The sequence below is a fragment of the Callithrix jacchus genome, chromosome 21 (assembly GCF_049354715.1).
Source record: "Callithrix jacchus isolate 240 chromosome 21, calJac240_pri, whole genome shotgun sequence".
In the NCBI taxonomy this organism is placed as follows: Eukaryota; Metazoa; Chordata; class Mammalia; order Primates; family Cebidae; genus Callithrix; species Callithrix jacchus.
The window spans coordinates 38,564,007-38,584,459 of NC_133522.1; the positions used below are offsets into that span (position 1 = coordinate 38,564,007).

At 46.5% G+C, this 20,453-nt stretch overlaps 1 protein-coding gene across 19 annotated transcripts in view; it reads left to right on the top strand.

Moving 5' to 3' along the window:
• The first annotated feature begins 1,220 nt into the window (after window positions 1-1,220).
• Window positions 1,221-20,453, top strand: part of EVA1C (eva-1 homolog C) — a 107,396-nt gene continuing 88,163 nt past the window's right edge. For 17 of the 19 annotated variants that reach the window (XM_078358444.1, XM_017967183.4, XM_017967185.4 and 14 more), the window contains exon 1: window positions 1,221-1,674. In XM_078358444.1, the coding sequence (XP_078214570.1) occupies window positions 1,515-1,674 (160 nt within the window). In that variant the 5' untranslated portion in view covers window positions 1,221-1,514. Of the gene's footprint in view, window positions 1,675-12,369; window positions 12,517-20,453 lie in introns of all 19 variants that reach the window. The other 2 variants (XM_078358450.1, XM_078358452.1) reach the window with 1 other exon arrangement.

The window sequence follows — 20,453 nt, forward strand, 5'->3', positions numbered from 1 at the left end:
CACTAATATTTGTGTTCAAAGGATATTGTGGAGGTTGAGTTTCTATTTAACATTTTAATGTAGATTTTAAAAATCATTATGCCTGGCAGACTGGGCCTTACTTGATAAACAATGATGTTTAGCATTTAACACATCTTTCCCCAGACTGGAAGAAGGGGCTGAGATCCCAATTCGGTGACCCAGCCCCTGCTGGTACCTAATGCCATCCACGCTTCCGGGATCTTTGCGGTCCACCTCTGAGAGGGTCCCACGGGGGCCCTCAGGCTCATTTACTTTCTCCAGGCCTCCCAGCCACAGTCTGAGGCGTTCGCATCTCTGGAGCCCGCCAGGCAGTGCGTCCGGCCCCGCCCTGGGCCTCATTATCTACGTTTCCGCGTCACGCCCGCCGCGAACTTGGCAGGCCCTCCCGCGGTGTTCGGGAACACTGTGTGCCTAGCGCCAGCCCGCCCGCCCGGGCCTCCTCCCTCCCGCAGGCCCCGCGCAGTTCGTGGGGTTTGGGTCGCCGGGCCCCAGGTGCCCGCACCCAGCACTTGTCCTCGATACCGTTGAGTTGGGGCCACGCAGGCCACTGGCCGGGCATCCAAACGTGGGTCACCCGGCGCACAGTCTAGAGATTCAGAAAGATGCTGTGGCCCACTTTAAAACAAAGCCCAATTATTAGCGCCCGGCGGCTGTTTGCGCCGGTCCAGTGTCAGATCCCCCAGCGCTGCGGACAACCAGTACCCAAGGCAAGCCGAGCCGGAGCAAAAGAGCCCGGCTCCAGAGCCATATGACTGGTTTTGATACCTCCAGCTCGTCGCCGTCCTGGCTGCGAGAGCTTGGGCACCGCGCCGGGGCTCAGTCTCCTCTTCTGTGAAATGGCGATAACTGTGCGTGCTGGGTGACCGCACGCTGCGCGCGGCGGGGATGGTAGCACTGCGATCCCACGCCTCCAGGACCCCACCTTCCCGCGGACCCAGATCGGCCCCGCCCCGGGGGCGCCCCAGCTGCACGCGCGGCGCTGGCTCCAAAGTGCGTCACGGGCACCGGCCGCGCTCCTTCTGCCGCCAGGGCGAGGCTGGCACCGGGCCAGCGCGGGCAGGGCCACGGGTGCCCGGCTGTCTCCCGGGCGTGGAAGGTGCTCAAGGTGCGCGGCCTGGGACGCGCTACGGAGGGCGCCCTCCGCGGCGGGCAACGCGCCAGGGACCGGCCAGGACAGCGGCGGGGTGCGCTAAGGCTGCGCTTTCCCCCCTCGCTTCCTCCCGCACGGCGGCAGCGGAGATTTCCTCTCGGGGAAACTACGCGGATCCTTTTCGGGGCTCCTCGCCCCGCCCCAGTTCTCCGCCCCCTCCCCTTTGCTGGGGCGCCTGGGCTGGCCCGCGAAGGGGAGGAGGCTCGGGCAGCCTGGGCCGGGAGTCGGCGGGGGGCCGCGGAGTCGCTGGCCATAGATTCGCCCCGCCATGTGACGCAGTCCTTAGCCCTGCGACCCCCCGCGCGTCCCCGGCCTGGGCCCGCGCCCCTCCACGCCGCGCACCATGCTTCTGCCGGGACCCGCGCGCCCGCCGCCGGCGCCCCAGCCCGCTCAGCATCCCGGCCTCCGCAGGCAGGTAGAGCCGCCGGGGCAGCTCCTGCGCCTCTTCTACTGCACTGTGCTGGTCTGCTCCAAAGAGATCTCAGCGCTCACCGACTTCTCTGGTAAGAGCGCCCTCCCTGGCTGTGCGCCCCCGGCACCGCGCAGCGCCCAGGTGAGCCCTCGCCTGGGGGCAGCCGTCCCTACGGGGACGGCTGTGTAGGATTGAAGTTGAGGCGTGCTCACAGATACTTGTCTGGTGTGAGCCCTAGGCATATAGGTAGCTGAGAGTGAAGTGGCGACAGGGACTGCTACTTCCAAGAAGGAAGGGTGTGTAATGTATTTAGAGTTTCTCGCCCTGCTGTTGACCTCGTCAGTTTCCTAGCATTAGGGACCCGGTCCTTATCCAAGCCGGTTCTCGGGAGGCCCCTTAAACTGAGCCCTGTGCCGCGCCCAGCGCCGTAAAATACACGTGTTGTGGTCGGAGGCGTTGCACTGGGTTTGCCACTTGCGTCGCCCGTTTGCCCATGTAAGGAGACTAACCCAGGAGACCCCTGACCTCAGGTCCATATTGGCAGGTAGGAAGGGAAGCCCGCGGGGACTGGCGGTCTGGTGGAAAGGCAGTGAGGGATGAGGAGACACTTAGATAAGAGAAATGAGTCTCTCTGTCAAAGTGTACCAGCGCCCTCCCTCTCCAATTCCAGTTTCCTGCTCCCGAGTAAACTAGGAGGCTTTTCTTTTCGGGAACCGTGACCCAGGCTCCGGCAGCAGGTATCAGATAGTTCTAAGCTGACATGTGTGACTGACGCCCCAGAGTGAAAGGGATTTCTAGATTGACATAGCCATAGGAGTACATGCTTATGTTGGCGCTGCAATTGCTTAAGGTAACACAACCTTGCAGCTGAAACAGCCCTGGATCTCCCCCTGGCAAGGCTGGAAGCCTTCAGCCTTCCCCAGCCCAGCTCAGGAAGCAGCTCCGAGGCCCACAGTCCTCCTTCTCCAGGGATCTTCTGCCAAGTTCAGGCTTTGCACAACCAGTTCCTATTGGGCCCTGCAGCGCAGGGTCTTTTGGAAAATAATCGTGGTAAACTGAGTTCTCCTCAGTCCTTTTTGTGCAGTAGACTAGTACACAGCAAGAACAAGGGCAAAGCAGAAGTTGAGTTGGGTTTCTAGTTTACTTAACAGAGAATGTCATTGTTAGTGGAGAGCCCTTAGGTCAGAGGTTCTTTGCTTTGAATATGTAATATCAAGGCAGTATTCCTGCCTGGCAAAGGAAACCAAGATATGCCTATTTGGCAAGCCACCTATGGCCCTTAAAATCAGGCATCCCAGGATCAGAACTCCGTGGTAAGTGTTCTGGGGAAATACATCAGGCTTTTCAAGTGCTATTAACCTTTTTTTTTTTTTTTTTGTACTAGAACTTTCGTGGCTGCTAGAAAAGCTCTGTGTTAGCTGACTCGAGCTATGGAAAGCAGTTCTAAGTTCAGCCACCATCTAGCTCTGATTTCTAAGGAAAGAATTGAAAACTGAAAAGGTTTTTCTGTGTGTGATGTCATTGCAACAGAACAAATATTGCTTTAGGCAAACTGCAGTGTAACCATTAGATTGTTTTCACAGAATAGAGACCCTTAGAGTTTTGTTGCTTTAGGGAAGCAATTGCAATACTTGTAACAGTCTATAGATTACCACCCAAGTTTGGAATTGTCTGTATCTAGCAACTGTTACATACAGTGGAGTTGAGCTATCAAACAGGGAGGCTATATCCTTAGTAAAATGAATGATTGGATACATGTCATTCTAAATAGTATAAACCATAAAAGGCATTTCCTTCTGCTTTCCCTGCAAACTTGAATTCCAGGTTTTCAAACTCCCGGAGCCAGCAGTAGGTGGTGATGACTATCTACAACCAGCAGTGATGCTCTCTAGAGATCTGAAGATTAGGGAGAATGTGTCAGGAAGCCTTTTGGGGAGAAGAAAAGAAATATAACGTCCTCCCAAACCACTGATGTACTTGTTTAAACATTAATTCTATATTGTGTGAGGTTGGGGAAATGTTAGAAAAATCTCAGGGAGAAAGATTGTTTACCAAAATTAGCTCATTTGACTTGAAATTTAACCTAAAGGTTTTAGGGAACCCCCCCCAAATTCCTAAGCTCCAAAGATGGCCATCGGATCGCTCGGTTCAGTGTTTTATCTGACGTGAACCCCCTGCAGCCTCAAAGCTTGCTGCCTGTGTTCCTGGGACAGTCGGTCCTGTTCCTTTTTATGAACTTGAAGGAGTGCATAGAAACCAAATCTGAGGCCTGGAAAGAGGCAGTGGATCCTCCCCCACAGAGCCTGATCACAATAACCAGGGCTACAGAAAAGTGACAATGCAGATACTTGCCTGTTTTTCTAAATAAGGGGAGCATCAAAAACGAGCAAAGGATAGAGGAAACTTGGGATCCCTCTGCCTTGTGAAAGAGGAGGGAGGATGGTGTATCCATGTGAAAGAAAGTGCTAGAATGTCAGGGGTCCCAGCCATTGTCTGTACAATATAACCCCTCCTCTCCCCCCAGGAGATTAGCAGTGCAGAGTTTTGGAAAGTTCCTTATGCCTTTCTCTTCTTTGCAGCTCTTCCTTGAGCCTTTTCCTGGGGCTGTCAGCTGGTGTAGTTTTCCTGGGTCATTGATTTTTTTGCCCTTGGGGATTCCAGCATCGATCTCACTCTTAATAATCCAGAGGCAGCATTGAGGTCCCCTCCCCCTCCCCCTTCGTGCTCGTGACTTGTTCTAATCACCTCCGAGCCTGCTGGTAAACAGGCTCCCCAAACACCCCCTTCTCTCTCATCCCCAAAGAGTTTGAGATGCTGCCAGCGGCCACTGGAAGGCTATCATCACTGCATTAAAAATGAATCCCAGCGAAGGCAAGAGAAGTTCATGCAAAATTAGTGCCTCTGATCCTTAATCTCATACTCAAATGTGCTTGGCTTTCATCCACTTTCCTCTTTGGGATGGAGTTCTGTTCATTTGACTGCATTCTCAAATTGAGGATTTGGCTTGAGATGTCCAAACTCATCCTAGACTTAAAAAACAAAACAAACTGCAGAAGTATAATGCCATGCCCGTCGTCTTTGTTCAAAGAATGAGACAGGGAGCTGGAGCTTGAGGATGAGTGCTGAGAGGAGGGAGGGGTGCCCTCTTGATCAGCAGCCGTAAAAAGCAAGGGATCCTATACATTTTGCCTTACTTTAAAGAGTGGTGTTTTAGTTCGTCTCTTGTATTTAGTTTGTGATGGTCCCATAGTACTTGCTAATTTATTTATTTAATTTTAATTTGGGGGAGGTTCTTTTAATTTGTGTTGTTTCTCTGCTGAAGGAAAGTTGGATCTTCTCTTTCCTTCCTACTTTTCTTTCTCTCCTTTTTCTTTTCTTTTTCTTTTTAGGCGAACTCTCACTCTGTCGCCCAGGCTAGAGTGCAGTGGTATAATTTCTGCTGTCACCGCTGCCTCCTGAGTTTAAGGAATCCTCCTGCCTCAGCCTCCCAAGTAGATGGAATTACGGGCACCCACCACCACACCAGCCAATTTTTGTATTTTTAGTAGAGACAGGATTTTGCCATTTTGGCCAGGCTAGTCTTGAACTCCTGACCTCAAGTGATCCACCCACCTTGGCCTTCCAAAGCAAGTGCTGGGATTACGGGCGTGAGCCACTGCACCCAGCCTCTCCTTTTTCTTTCTTTTTCTCCAAGAAGTTCAAAGTGATTGATGGGCTCATAGGTAGAGATGTGGAGGAAGGAAGGGAAGGAAATGGTAGAAAATTGTTCTAGTTCCCACTTGAATTCCTGGGGAACTCCCGCCCTTGGACAAAGTAGATGTGACCATATGTCTCCACATTTGGTTTTGCCCTAGGGCACGTAGTGGCAAATGTAAGGAGGAGGAGGGACAGGGGATGGGAAACAAGGACAGTGCAGCAGCCTTTAAGGGCTTCCTTGTACCCAAATGTTCCCAGACTTCAAAGAAAGGTCACTGTATAATAGAAGTGTCGTTGTTTTTTAATGGAGTCATGCTCTGCTGCCCAGGCCAGAGTGCAGTGGCTATTCACGGGTGCAGTTATAGTGCACTGCAGCCTCGAACTCCTGGCCTTAAATGATCCTCCTGCCTCAGCCTCCTGAGTAGCTGAGATTACAGGGGTGCACCACCCCACCTGGCCTGGGCCAGTATTCCAGTCCCTTGGTATATAGTCATTGGTAGCCCAAGTGAGCATTAAGTAAGTACTTGGTACCAATTGTATTGGTTTGCTAAGGCTGCCATAATAATGTACTACAGACTGGGTGGCTTACACAAGGAACATTTATTTTATCACAGTTCTGGAGGCTAGAAGTTCAAGATCGACCATCCTGGTCAAAATGGTGAAACCCCGTCTCTACTAAAGATACAAAAAATTAGCTGGGCATGGTGGCACGTGCCTGTAATCCCAGCTACTCGGGAGGCTGAGGCAGGAGAATTGCCTGAACCCAGGAGGCGGAGGTTGCAGTGAGCCGAGATCGTGCCATTGCACTCCAGCCTGGGTAACAAGAGTGAAACTCCGTCTCAAAAAAAAAAAAAAGAAGTTCAAGATCAAGGTCTTGGCAGAGTTGCTTTCTTCTGTGGCCTATCTCCTTGGCTTGTAAATGGCATCTCCCTGCTGTATTTTCACATAGTCTTCCCTCCATGCCTGTCTGTGTCCTAACCATCTCTTCTTACAAAGACATCTGTCCTATTGGACTAGACTCATTCAATGATCTCATGTTAATGTAGTCACCTCTTTAAAGGCCCTGACTCCAAATACTGTCCTAATTCTGAAGTATTGGGGATTAAGATTGCAACATATGGATTTTAGTGGGATGCAGTTCACTTTGAGAGGCCAAGGTGGTGGATCACTCGAAATCGGGAGTTCAAGACCAGCTGGCCAAAATGATGAAACCCTGTCTCTACTAAAAACACAAAAATTAACTGGTGTGGTGGTGGGTGCCCCTAATCCCAGCTACCTGGGAGGCTGAGACAGAAGAGTCACTTAAATCTGGGAGCCAAAAACATTTGCAGCCCAATAAATAAACCTGACTGGTAGCTCTTTATTTCATTGGCCAGGACTTCCAGGGTATAGAAATATGGTAATTCAGTTGATCTTGGGAGCCTCGAGGTGGGAACTCAGTATTGATGGACGCAGTTGTTCATTTTGGAGAGGCTGAACCTTGTTGCTTTCAGATAAGCATTGGGTCTCAGCCCTGGCAGCACAATAAAATCACCTGGGAAGACCAAAAAAAAAAAAAATCTATGGACATTCAGGCTGCACCCCAAGACTTCTGATGTAATTGGCCCTGCTCACTGATCACTTTTTTAAAACTCCCCAGGCAATTCTAATGTGCAGCTAGAGTTGAGGACCACACCTCTGGAGTTCAGAGGGGAGGGTGACCTCCTGCCCATCCATCAGTTCATTCATGGGCACAGACTGTGGCTGGGTGTCCCCTTAACCCCCTACCCTAGGGCTCATCACCAGGGAGACTAGGACTGTATCTCCTCAGCATATCAGCACCTCCCAACACAGACACCTGTGCACGCACATCCACGCAAACACACACATGCACACACCTTCCCTCTGCATTTTATTATGCCTCAGTCACATCATCCTTTTTATTCAAGACTTATCTTTACTTTGAAAAAAATTTATGGCGTGAAAAGCCAGCTCGTAACTAAAGAGAAATAAACCCAATGACCGAAGGAGTAGTCTAGAGGCCACAGAAGAGAGATGAATAGCCAGTGTCTGAATCTGCTCATCTGTTTCCATGGAAAGTGACTACATCTGAAAAGTTTTCTGCCAGCTCTTTTGGTGGCAGAGAAGAGTCTCAGCTTGCAAGTGGTCTCTGTTATTGATGGCTTTGGTGCTTTATTGGAAAGGGCAGCCTAGCAGCAGTTTCAGGGAAGAAACAGAAAGGAAGAGGGTAAAAGTTAATTGAGCTTAGTTTTATCTGAGTTCATCCTCATAGCAACTCTATGAGTCCTGAGCTATGAGATCTATGAGATCAGGACTGGTCTCATTTGCAGATGAGACAGCCTCAGAGAAGGTAATGAACTTGCCCAAGACCACCCAGGTAGGGAGCAGAGCTGAGGCAGGCTCCAGAACCAAGGCAGGACGGAGCACAGGGATGGGGCCAGGCTGGGTACTTCACCTGCAAGGGCGTTGGGGGTAGGAAGGAGCAAGGTGCCACAATTTGCCTAACCTTTCTTGATAGTTCCTGTGGTGATCGCTGCTATTTCAGGAGCATTCGGAATAGACTGACCTTTTCCTATCCTTACCTCAGCATCATTTCATCACAGTCCTTCCCACGTGGGTGCACTCACAAAGTGGTCCTGTGGGGTAGGAGAAATATGTTAGAGCTTCTGTTCTTGCCTATTGGCTTTTCCATTGTAACAATAAATGGAGTTAAGTTTTGCTTATAATTAACATGAAATTGACAGAACAACATGTAATTTACAAATAAGTGTGCATGTATTGGAGGTGTGTTCTCAAAATGTTTTTGCTGATGGAATTCATGATGTTTTCTATAATATTTTCTGCCAATAATTTTAAAATAATTATTATTTTAAAAAACTTTTAGGCTTGGGGGTACATGGGAAAGTTTGTTACATAGATGAGCTCATGAGTTAAAAATTTGGAGGTCACTGATCTTCACAGCCATCTTGTTGGTTTAGCACCTTTACAATTTTTAGAAAGGGCAGGGTACGGTGACTCATGCCTGTAATCTCAGCACTTTGGGAGGCTGAGGAGGATGGATCACCTGAAGCCAAAAGTTCGAGACCAGCCTGGCCAACATGGTGAAACTTTGTCTCTAGTGAAAATACAGAAAAATTAGTTGGGTGTCGTGGCAGGCACCTGTAATCCCAGCTGCTCGGGAGACTGAGGCATGAGAATCACTTGAACCTGGAAGGTGGAGGTTACAGTGAGCTGAGATCGCTCACTGCACTCCAGTCTGGGCAGCAGAGTGAAAACTCTGTCTCAAGAAAAAAAAAAAATTTTTTTTTCGAAAGGCACCACTTTGAGGGTAATGTACAGAGAGAGAACAATTGCTCCCTTGTTACCCATCCCTATTGTCTGACTTGCCTACTGTTCTTCCCAGTTCCACAACTGCTAATAAAATTTAGAGGTCAGACTTGAACCCAGTACCTATCGGGTTTTAAATATCCATACTGATGGCCAGGCATTGTGGCTCATGCCTGTAATCCCAACACTTTGGGAGGCCAAGGTGGGTGGATCATTTGAGGTCAGGAGTTCAAGACCAGCCTAGCCAAAATGGTGAAACCTCATCCCTACTAAAAATACAAAAATCAGCTGGGCATAGTGGCATACACCTGTAATCCCAGCTACTCAGGAGGCTGAGGCAAGAGAATCACTTGAACCTGGGAGGCGGAGGTTGCAGTGAGCCAAGATTGTGCCACTGCACTCCAGCCTGTGCAACAGAACAAGACCTTGTCAAAAAAAAAAAAAAAGAAAAAAGAAAAAAATCCATACTGTGGTTGAAGCTGAGCAGTGGACCAAGAAGGTAGGAGTTGGGTTGGGGGGATCCTAGAGTCACGAAGATCCTAGTACTGGAAGGAGAATCTCAGATTGGAAAGGCAGCTGATAAAGTGATTCTGGTGTCTTCTGAGTTCCCCCTTCCCCTTGGGGTATGTTGTTTTGCCACCCCTTTGGCTGGCTCCCACGTGTGCACCACCAGCTCAGCAGAGGCAGTGACTTCTTTACTTTGTTTCCCTCAGCATAAATAAGAGAAGCTGGTGAGTTAAAAATACTTTTAGGGTTTTAAAATTTTTTTACAGCCTGGCCCACATGGTGAAACCTCGTCTTTATTAAAAATACAAAAATTAGCTGGGCATGGTGGTGGGTGCCTGTAATCCCAGCTATTTGGGAGGCTGAGGCAGGAGAATCGCTTGAGGCTGGGAGGCAGAGGTTGCAATGAGCCAAGATCACTCCACTGCACTCCAGTTGGGGCAACAGAGCGAGACCTTGTCTCAAAAGAAAGAAAAAAAAGGAAAAAAATTATTTTTTACTTTTGAGATAAGGTCTTACTCTGTCACTCAGGCTGGAATATAGTGGTGTGATCATGGCTCACCTCACTGTACCCTCAACCTCTGGGGCTCAAGCCATCCTCCTACCTCAGTACCTCCTAGTAGCTGGGACACATGCCACCACACCTAACTAACTTTTTTGGCATTTTTTGTAGAGATGGGGTCTCGCTATGTTGCCCAGACTGGTCTTGAACTCCTGGACTTCAGATCCACCAGCCTCAGCTTTCCAAAGTGCTGGGATTATAGGAGTGAGTCACCACACCTGGCCCTAAAATGTATTAAGCACATACAGCACTCTATGCCAGACACTGTTCTAAGAACTTTATGTTAACTCATGTAGTCCTCCCAATTGTAGCTGTAAAGGAGGTGCTAGTGTAAAAAGTTCAAGAAACAGAGGCAAAGAGAGGTTAAATAACTTTTGGGGATTTGAATTGCAGTAGCATTTCTAATACTAAGGGAAGAAAAGCAAATAAATTACATGTAGTTTAAAGCAGTGACACTTCCATCACATTTATCACTTCATCTACGAGAGCCAGATCTTTCCCAGGACTTATAAGTAATGTCCATTCCTTGTCCTGTTTAAAGTTAGTATCGTCTAGCCCTAAAGAAATGATTATAGAATTGGGTCTGTAATTTGTTTCTGGACATTGGTGTTCTGAAACTATTTCTCCAACAAATCACCTAGAAATGCTGAATCAAATATAAGAAACGTCTTTTAATACATAAGTGAGTGGTGAGTGATTAAATATAATAAATATCCAGGAAACAAAAATGAAGAGAGAATAGAGAACTAGGGATGGTAGCTGGTGCCAACCCTATGGCTACGTTGGAGTTGCTTAATGGTCTTGATAATGAAGATTTAACAGGTGCCTGAGTGCAGGCGATAAGGCATTAGACTAATGTGAAGTGAGGAATTGGAATAAAGACCTCTATATAAAGCCAGGACCTTGAAAGCCTAAACCTTCATTCAAAGGTGATGCAAAATAAATCAGCCTTCTTGTAAAGAAAGATGACAAGGAAACTTGCCTTGGGCTGGGCTCAGGATTGGAGAAGAAAATAATGTCTCTTGAGAAGGTGTAACCCAAATTCTGCCTTTTGGGGAGTCTGAGTTTTGAATTCATATTACCTTACCTGAAACCCAAGCTGAGAAACTAATAAAGTAGTCCCACGACACCTGGCAAAAATAAACACATAGATACTGCCTGCATGGGAACATCATCAATATAGGCCCATCTGTAGATTCCTATAGATGAAATGCTTCTCGTTAGGATCAAACAATCAAAATCACATTATAAGAGCAGTAGTCAGCATCAATGACACAATTCTTAAGAAATAAAAGAGGGAATCTAGGGCTGGGCATGGTGGCTCATGCCTGTAATCCCAGCACTTTGGGAAGCTGAGGCAGGTGGATCACCTGAGGTCAGGAGTTCAAGACCAGCCTGGACAACATGGCGAAGCCCTGTCTCTACAAAAAATACAAAAATTAGCCAAGTGTGGTGGTAGGTACCTGTAATCCCAGGTACTTGGGAGGCTGGAACATGAAAATCACTTGAACCTATCAGGCAGAGATTGCAGTGAGCTGAGATTGTGCCACTGCATTCCAGCCAGGGCAACAGACCAGGACCCTGTCTCAAAAAAAAAAAAAAAAAAAAAGAGGGAATTCAAAAAGAAATTTAAGAAGGAATTTAAAACATGAGAAAGGAACAAAAGGCAATAAAAAAACCCAGACATATTTGTAAAAGAATCAAATATATCTACTAACATGAAAAATATATCTCTTGACATGAAAAGCCTGAGGGGTAAGTTGAAGAGCAGGTTAGACTTAGGTGAAGAGAGAAACAGTGAGCTGGAAAATAAAGCTGGAGAAATTATCCAGAATGAAGCAAAACAGGTAAACACATGGAAAACATGAAAGAAAAGTCATAAGACACGGAGGATAGAATGATGGTTGAATATACGTCTGATCAGTATTCCAGAAAAAGAAAGAGGGAAAAGGAGAGAGGCAACAGTCAAAGTGATGGTGTCCTAGGATTCATTTTTAAGGATTGATGAAAGATTCAGATTTAAGCATTCCAAGGAAGATAAATAAAATAAGTGCATACCTAAATGTGACATACTCAAACTGTAAAATACTAAAGACAAAGCCACAGTTTTAAAAGTAATCAGAGTGTAAAGGAAACGTTATCTATAAAGCCTTTGCAACGAAAACAGTGAGAGTCATAAGACAGTGAAATAATATTTTTCAGGTTCTGAGAAACCAACAAACAAAAAACAACCATCAACCTGGAACTATATACCTAGCTAAACTACTTTTCAAGAGTGTGTGAAATAAAGACAAATTTGCCACTAATAAATCCTTACTAAAAAACTACTAAAGGGGCCAGTCGCAGTGACTCACACCTGTAATCCCAGCTCTTTGGGAGGCTGAGGCAGATCACTTGAGGTCAGGAGTTTGAGACCAGCCTGGCCAACTTGGTGAAACCCCTGTCTGTACTAAAAATACAAAAATCAGCTGGGCATGATGGTGGATGCCTGTAATCCCAGCTACTCAGGAGGCTAAGGCAGGAGGATCGCTTGAATCCGGGAGGCAGAGGTTGCAGTGAGCCAAGATCATACCACTGCATTTCAGCCTGGGCAACAGAGCAAGACTCTGTCTCAAAAGAAAAAAAAAAAGTGGGCAAAGAAATGGCACAACTTCTAATGCACTTTATCCACATTCCTTCCTCTGTCTTCCTGCTTAGGGAGTATCATCTTTTTGCATTGAGAGGGATGTTCTCTAATATATTTCACTCTTTTGATGGCAAAAATTGTGAGACACTTTCTTGACCCACTTGAGCTCTTCCAAGGACTATGAATTCCAACCTGAGATCCTCAAGTCTCCTCCACAGGTGAGCCTCAGTTTCATGGTGACCACACACTGGAAGTAGGGAAGAATGGGAAACAGTCTATAGTCTCTCAAGTACCAGATGCTGTGCTAGATGTGATACAACCTACTCCAAAAATCATTCCTTTCCTGGGGAAGCTTGCTTTTTAGTGGGTTCATGGACACACACATTACAGAGGAGTGTGAGGGATGAGCAATAGCTTTGGCAGGTTACATTCTCCAAAAAATACTAAGCAAATCCCAGAGCTTGGAATTGAGTGGAAGTATGTTTGCAGACATACTAATGACTCTGTCCATGCATAGATTTTTACATTTACTTACATGAATTTCTCATCCCCTTGTGTTCTCTCCGACACCTGTACACTTGCTCACTCAAGCCTCTGGAAATGAATTTCTCCTCCACTAACAAGTCAGAGATTGAAACAATGCTTGGACGAAGTGATGCTTGGGGTTAGTTTCCACCTGACAGCCAAGTTTTCCACATGCAGAAAACCAGGCACCATTAAAATTCAAAACTCAGGCCACAGAGTCTGAAATGTATGGTTGCGAACAGTCTGATTTCATGTCTGCTTCTGATGCCCTGTGAATACAAATCACCTCATTTGGGGCTGGAGGAGCAGAGGGGAAGAAACCAAAGAATGATCTCCAAAACAAACCTTTAATTCGGATGAGTATAATAGAGTGTAATCCCATTTCAAGTCTGTCAGCATTCCTTTGATGATTACAAATGAGTCCCTTTTCCCCTGCAATGTGGGGGAATAATCTGGATAAAATAACCCTTTTTGTCTGCAAAGGCCCATGCGATGCATACTCGTGACAGCTTTCAGAGTAGTGTTTCAGAGTCTGAGAAGAGCACACTGTGCTACCGAGTCATCTCCTTTCTTTCTCTTGACTTAGAAGATTTTTCACTCTTTTCATGTTCAGTGGCTTCCGAAATTCTCAGGCTTAGAAATCATAAATCACTGCACCGAGGAACAAGAGAGACCCAGGTCACCAGGGCCTTTTCCCTCCCTGCCTGCTCAGCAGGAGATGACAGGTGGAAATGAGAACGTATGATCTTATCTAGAAGGCCAATTTGTACAGCTTTGGAGGGATATACTTGAAGGAATGCACATAATTTTATAGTCTCTTTCTCATTAAAAAAAATGTACAAATGTACACTGAACCCCAGTTCAGGATTACATGCCTCTCTTTGTCAATTTCATTGTAAAATTAAGGGATAGTCGTTTTAAACACTTCGTTCTATTCTTTGAGACCTGAATGCCAAGACACTCCTTCCAAAGCTAACAATGCAAAATGCTTTGTGGAGACAAAGCCACCCTGCACACAAAGACTCAATGAAAAGAGATCTTGAGGACCCCACTGCTGCAGTCCCACTTTGTGGAATTGGTCACGGCAGGCTGCGGAGAACCACACAGAGCAGATCTTGTAGACTTGCTTGTTCTGCTTTCAAGTGCAAAGGTCCCTCTCATCTGCTTTCCCTGTTTTTTTCTTTTAAGTTAGAATGCCCCAGGATGATGATGATGATGATGATGTGATGATGATGATCAGGACGATAATGATGAAGATTGATGATGATTTCTGACAGGGTCTCATTCTGTCATCCAGGCTGGAGTACACTGGCATGATTGTGACTCACTGCAGCCTCAGCCTTCTGGGTTCCACAGATCCTCCTGCAGGCCTGGCATGGGGGCTCATGCCTGTAATTACAGCACTGTGGGAGGCTGAGGCAGGCAGATTACTTGAGGTCAGGAGTTTGAGACCAGCCTGGCCAACATGGCAAAACTCCATCTCTAATAATAAAAAAAAAAAGTGCAAAACTTAGCTGGGTATGGTGGCATGCACCTGTACTACCAGCTACTCAGGAGGCTGAGGTAGGAGAATAACTTGAACCGGAGAGGCGGAGGATGTACTGAGCTGAGGTCATGCTACTGCACTCCAGCCTGGGTGACAGAGTGAGACTCCATCTTAAAAAAAAATTTTTGTAGAGACAGGGTCTTGTTCTGTTGCACAGGGTAGTCTCAAATTCCTAGCCATGAGTGATTCTCCTGCCTCAGCCTCCCAAAGTGCTGGGATTATAGATGGGAGCCACTGTGCCTGGCCCAGGATAATTTTTAATTAGTGCCATAGCTCTCAAAAACCATAAACTAAGCTTTGAAGCCAAAGGCCTTTTCTTGTCTCAGACTTCTGTGTTTTTCCCTGGCTATTCAAGTCAAGGCAGGTTATTTGGGTTTGTCAACGTTTGCCAAAACTGCTATATGGTCTTTACAGGGGATGGCTATCTTTACCCAGTGAAAATTTTGCTTTTCCAAATGTTTAGTTGAAACCAGTGATTCTCAATCCAAGAGTGATTTTGTCCCTTGGGAATATCTGGCAATACCTGGAGGCAGTTTTCTTTGTCATGACCTCTTAGTGGGTGGAAGCCAGGGACGCTGCTAAACATCTTACAATGCCTCCTGAGTAGCTGGAATTACAGGTGCACACCACTGCACCCAGCTCATTTTTGTACTTTTTAAAAATTAGAGCTTGGGTTTCGCCATGTTGGCCAGGCTGGTCTCGAACTCCTGACCTCAGGTGATCTGCTACTGTGGAAAAGAATCATGCAGTCCTCATGCTAAGGTTGAGGAACCCAGGGCTAGACCAGCAGACTTGTCCTTGTTTTGTTTATTTCTGACACTTTTAGAACCTGAAAAAAGTCAAAACATTTTTTTTTTTTTAAATCAGAGTTTAGTCTGGAGTCCCTAGACAGCTCTGAAAATCTCTGTTCTCCAAGTATAGCTTGCCTTCTGCAGCCCAAAGGGGGTCTTTAGTTCCACTAAGCCAAAGAAATGAAATCCACCGGCTACTATGCCTCTCCACCCTCTCTAGCCCAGTGGGGTTTTATTCAGAATGTTTCCCCCTTCCTTTCCTCTAAGGACCTTGTCTATGTGTTTGGCCCTTTTGCCTACATCTCAAGCTAAACTCTCGGCTGTCATTAACATCAGACTGAGGTATCTCTCTGGAGAGGTGTTCGGACTTGAAGTCATTGCTCACTTGACATGCAAGGATGTGTTTGCAACACATCTCAATTATTTCAAAATCTCTGAAACAGTTGCATTTATGGGGGTGGATAATTTGATTTGAACATGAAAAAGGAAGAGAGAGAAAGTCAGGAAGACAGTGCAGAGATCTTTTTATTTTTATGTGTTACATCACCCAGTGCCTCACCTACTTTCCTCCTTCCCCGTGTTCCTGCTGTCATCCCCCCGCTCTCTCTGTCTCCAACCCTACCACCCGCCCCCAGCCTCCATGCACCCACATACAGACAGCTTCGGTGTTACTTTGTGGACAGTGCATTCAGCTCTCCCTGCTGCATGTTGTACACTTACCAGGATATGCTGGAGTTTGTGTGGTCATGGGGCTGAGCATCATTTATGGCCCACATCGAGAAGGAGGAGCCAATGGACTTTTCTGAAATGCTAACTACCACCCCTGCCCAGAAGCCTCGAGACTGCCGAGCGGCTTCCACTTTCTGAGCGTGCCTCTGTCACCCCTTCAAACAAGTCACAACTCTACTTAAAATATTTCTTTCCTTCTGCCAAACACAGAGAAAATATAGTATTGTTTCCAAGAGAGCGAGCAGGGGCACCAGCAGGAATGGGTGTGCAGTATTTGTACAGTTTTGTGACTCAGTCCTTCTGAATTTCCAAGCATTTTAAGAGCGTTGTCCCAAAAAAAGGTCTATTGTGTGGCTCTTGGCACTGAGGAAAATAGCAGGCCTGTCAGAACTCTGTTTCAGATTTAATTTTCAAGTGGGTGATGTAAGAATGCTGTCCGACGAGAGGGCATTTTCTCATTCCTGCTCACTTCGGTGCCGTAAAACTTCAGTTTTCAGAACAGCTCAGATTTAAAAATGGAAGCATCTTTTCCCCACATACCCTTTTAATAAAAAGGCCCCATGTTCCTAAGCAAAGATTAGTGTGGCTTTTAAATAAATACGGCTTCCTGCAATAAAAGTAAAAACATTGGATATTTAATAATTGTTTTTTTTGGAACGTCTTCTTGCAAGATTTTACTACTATCTGTTTTGATACAGTTTGGAAATGCAGGCCGAAAGACATTATTGGTCTTATCAAATACTTGCATGGAGCATTGACTGCGGGGTATAATTGATGTAAAATGTAGGCAGAGGCCGGGCACAGTGGCTCATACCTGTAATCTCAGTACCGTGGGAGGCCAGGTTGAGAGGCTGGCTTGAAGGCAGGAGTTTGAGACAAGCCTGGGCAACAAAGCAGGACCTCATCTCTATTTTTTTAAAAAAAGCAGGAAAAACTTGTTTTTGAAGATGCTCGTTTCCTAGTTGTTTTCTTCCCTAGACCTTGAACAGTGGACAGTGATTTTTCTCATCACATGTATACTTATGTAGAGTGCACAGTTTGTCCTCCATGCCCCTGTCTTCTCTTGTTGATAAAGATTATGTACTGTATTTTTAAAAAAAGAACTGAAACATCACGTCTGACCCCTGGATCTCTCTTAACTGTGAATAGATAAGCTTCTGGGCCCAAGCATCAGTCCAGTGTGGAGGTGACTTTCTGTTCAAACCACTCATTTGGGTCCTGTGGCCAATGTCACCCATCCTCAGCAAAACAACCTTTATTTCCTTCTTCCTGGTTTCCAGAAAGTTCCCCTAAAGCCCTGAGGAGTCACCAAATGTAAGGGGCTTTTTACAAACAGGAAACTTAAGTGGAGTGCCAGTACACCACATGGATTGCGCCAGGTGGGGTCTAAGATAAAACCAGACTGTGGGCAACAGAACAGATAAAACCCACATGGTTCTGCACTGCCTGGGTCTGTTACTGTTCGGGAGGAATGTCAGTCTGTTGCTCCTGTGGGTGTAGCTAAAACACAAACCAGGAGCCTTCATCCTTAAGCAGTCAGACAGACACCTGAGAACCAATCCCAAATTGCAGCCTTCCACAGAACCTTCTGGAACCTTCTAGAATGCAACTCATTACTGCCAGAGGGTCTTTGATGAGAGTCTACTCTGCACCATTTGTCTTCATTACCCACATATTCTCTTTCTGTGGAAAGGTAAGTTATTAGAGTTTGTGCAGTCTGGTATATTAATTGAGATCTTTACTTTCAAAGAATGTCATGTTTGCGATTCAGTCTCGCAGCTGGGGTTAAATTGGTAGCGTTGAGTATTAGGCTGTAAATTACTATAATGATCATTAGTGTTATTCAGGCAAGCCGTGAGAAATGAGCATTATCTGACAATATCTGCATTTTAGCGGACATGAGGGAAATGTGTATTTGTTGGAATTGCAGAAGCCTGAGAACCGCAGGGGAATTCTAACTACAGGGTATCCAGGGCCCAGGGCTGATTCTATTTTGCATGCTCAATTCTTCCGCAATTTATTTTTTTTTAATTAATTTATTTTTTGAGATGGAGTCTCACTCTGTTGCCCAGGCTGGAGTGCTGGGGTGCAATCTCGGCTCACTGACCTCTGCCTCCCGGGTTCAAATGATCCTCTTGCCTCAGCCTCCAGAGTAGCTGGGCTTTCAGGTGCCCACACCATGCCTAGTTAATTTTTGTATTTTTAGTAGAGACTAGGGTTCACCACATTGGCCAGCTGGTCTCGAACTCCTGACCTCAGATGATCCTCCTGCCTCAGCCTCCCAAAATGCTGGGGATTACAGGTGTGAGCCACCATGCCTGGCTCTGAATTTGATTTTTTATTTTATTTACTTTATTATTTATTTATTTATTTTGAGGCAGAGTTTCTCTCTTGTGGCCCAGGTTGGAGTATAGTGACACAATCTTAGCTCACTGAAACCTCCACCTCCAAGGTTCAAGTGATTCTCCTGCTTCAGCTTCCTGAGTAGCTGGGATTATAGGCATGTGCCACTACACCTGGTTAATTTTTGTATTTCTAGTAGAGACAGGGTTTCACCACGTTGGCCAGTATGGTCTTGAACTCCTGACCTCAGGTGATCCACCCTCCTTGGCCTCCCAAAATGCTGGGATTACAGGTGTGAGCCACTGCACCTGGCCCCTCAATTTAATTTAATAAAATTATCCGGGAAATAAGCCACAAAAGGACAATGTGCAGACTTTATAACAGAGCTGTCCAATAGAAATACAAGGTAACCCATGTATGTAATATTAAATCATTTAGTCACCATGTTAGAAAAAGTAAAAGGGGTGAAATGAGTTCTCCTAGTAAACTTTGATATATCCAAAATATTCATTTCATCGTTAATGAATACTTAAAAATTCTTAATGAGATATTTTCTTTCTCTTTTTTTTTTTTTTGCTTATGAAGACTTGGAAATCTAGTGTATATTTTATACTAATAGCATATCTCAATTGAGATGACCACATCTCAAGTACCCAGTAGCCACGTGTGGCCTGAGGCTGTGACTCTGGGCAGTGCAGCTTTAGGTGAGTCTAGGGCAGCACAGAGGTTGGCACCTGTGATCAGGGTGGAGTCTCAGGCCTGTTTAGCACCTTTTGGTGAGGGCACTTTCTTTCCATAAAACCCAGGTTAAGCATGCCTCGCAAAGGGACCCGTGGAGGTACCTCGGTTTACTTGGGAGCTTGGCCTTGCCAGCTTGCCCTCCTGCTGCTTGGAGGAAGATTGGTGTCCTCTTGACTTCTCTAGCCCCTTTCCCAAGAACCCTCCCAGAATTTAGTCCTGTGAAGGGACAGGGGTGCAAGGAATCACCCACACAATGACAGGACCCACCAGCAATACCAGAAGTTGGCCAGCTCTACTCATCCAAAGTCCTTTTTGCCATCTGGACATCACAAGGGTTTCAGACTGCCATCCTGTGGCAACTCCATTTTGAGGCCTGGGGATGTAAGGGTTACTGTATTAGTTTCTTCTCAGTCTGCTAATAAAGACATACCTGAGACTGGATAATTTGTAAAGAAAAAGAGGTTTAATGGACTCACAGATCCACATGGCTGAGGAGGCCTCACAATTATGGTGGAAGGTGGAAGGCAGAGGAGGAGCAAAGTCATGTCTTACATGGCAGCAGGGGACTCCCTTTTATAAAACCATTAGATCAGGCCAGGCACAGTGACTCACACCTGTAATCCCAGCACTTTGGGAGGCCAAGGTGGGTGGATCACCTAAGGTCAGGAGTTTGAGACCAGCCTGGCCAACATGGTGAAACCCTATCTCTAATAAAAATACAAAAATTAGCCAGGCATGGTGGTTCATGCCTGTAGTCTCAGCTACTTGGGAGGCTGAGGCATGAAAATTGCTTGAATCCAGGAGGTGGTGGTTGCCATGAGCTGAGATCACACCACTGCACTCCAGCCTGGGCAACAGAGTGAGACTCGGTCTCAAAAAAACAAAACAAAAAAAGAAAATCAGATCTTATGAGTCTTATTCAATGTCACGAGAACAGCAGGGGAAAGACCCACCCTGTGATTCAATTATCTCCCACTAAGTCCCTGCCACAACCTGTGGTGATCATGGGAACTAGAACGGGAGATTTGGGTGGGGACACAGCCAAACCATATCAGTTACTGACCTGGGCATCTTCTTCCTTGAATGCACCTTGGTCTCTGAGGCACTTCCGGGTTAACCTCATTCCAAAGCTGAGAAAACCCAGGCTTGGCCCAGGCAAGGGATCTGACGCAGGTCTCCCATCTTATTAGTGGAAGGACCGAGACTGGACTCACAACTGTGCTCCTGTTTTGCATCACCATGCTGCCCCCGAGATCAGATCTCAGAACAAGCAGACATGGGGGCCTCAGAAAATCCCCAGCCTGGAACTCTACTGTCACCCAACGACACCAAGGGCTGACCTGGCTGCTTATTATACTGGGTTCACACTAGAATGACCTTGGGTGTGTTTCACATGTGCCGACGTCTGGAGTTTCACCCCCAGCTAACTGAACATGAATCTCTGGGTTGGGGCCTGGGCACTGATATTTATGCAGAGCTT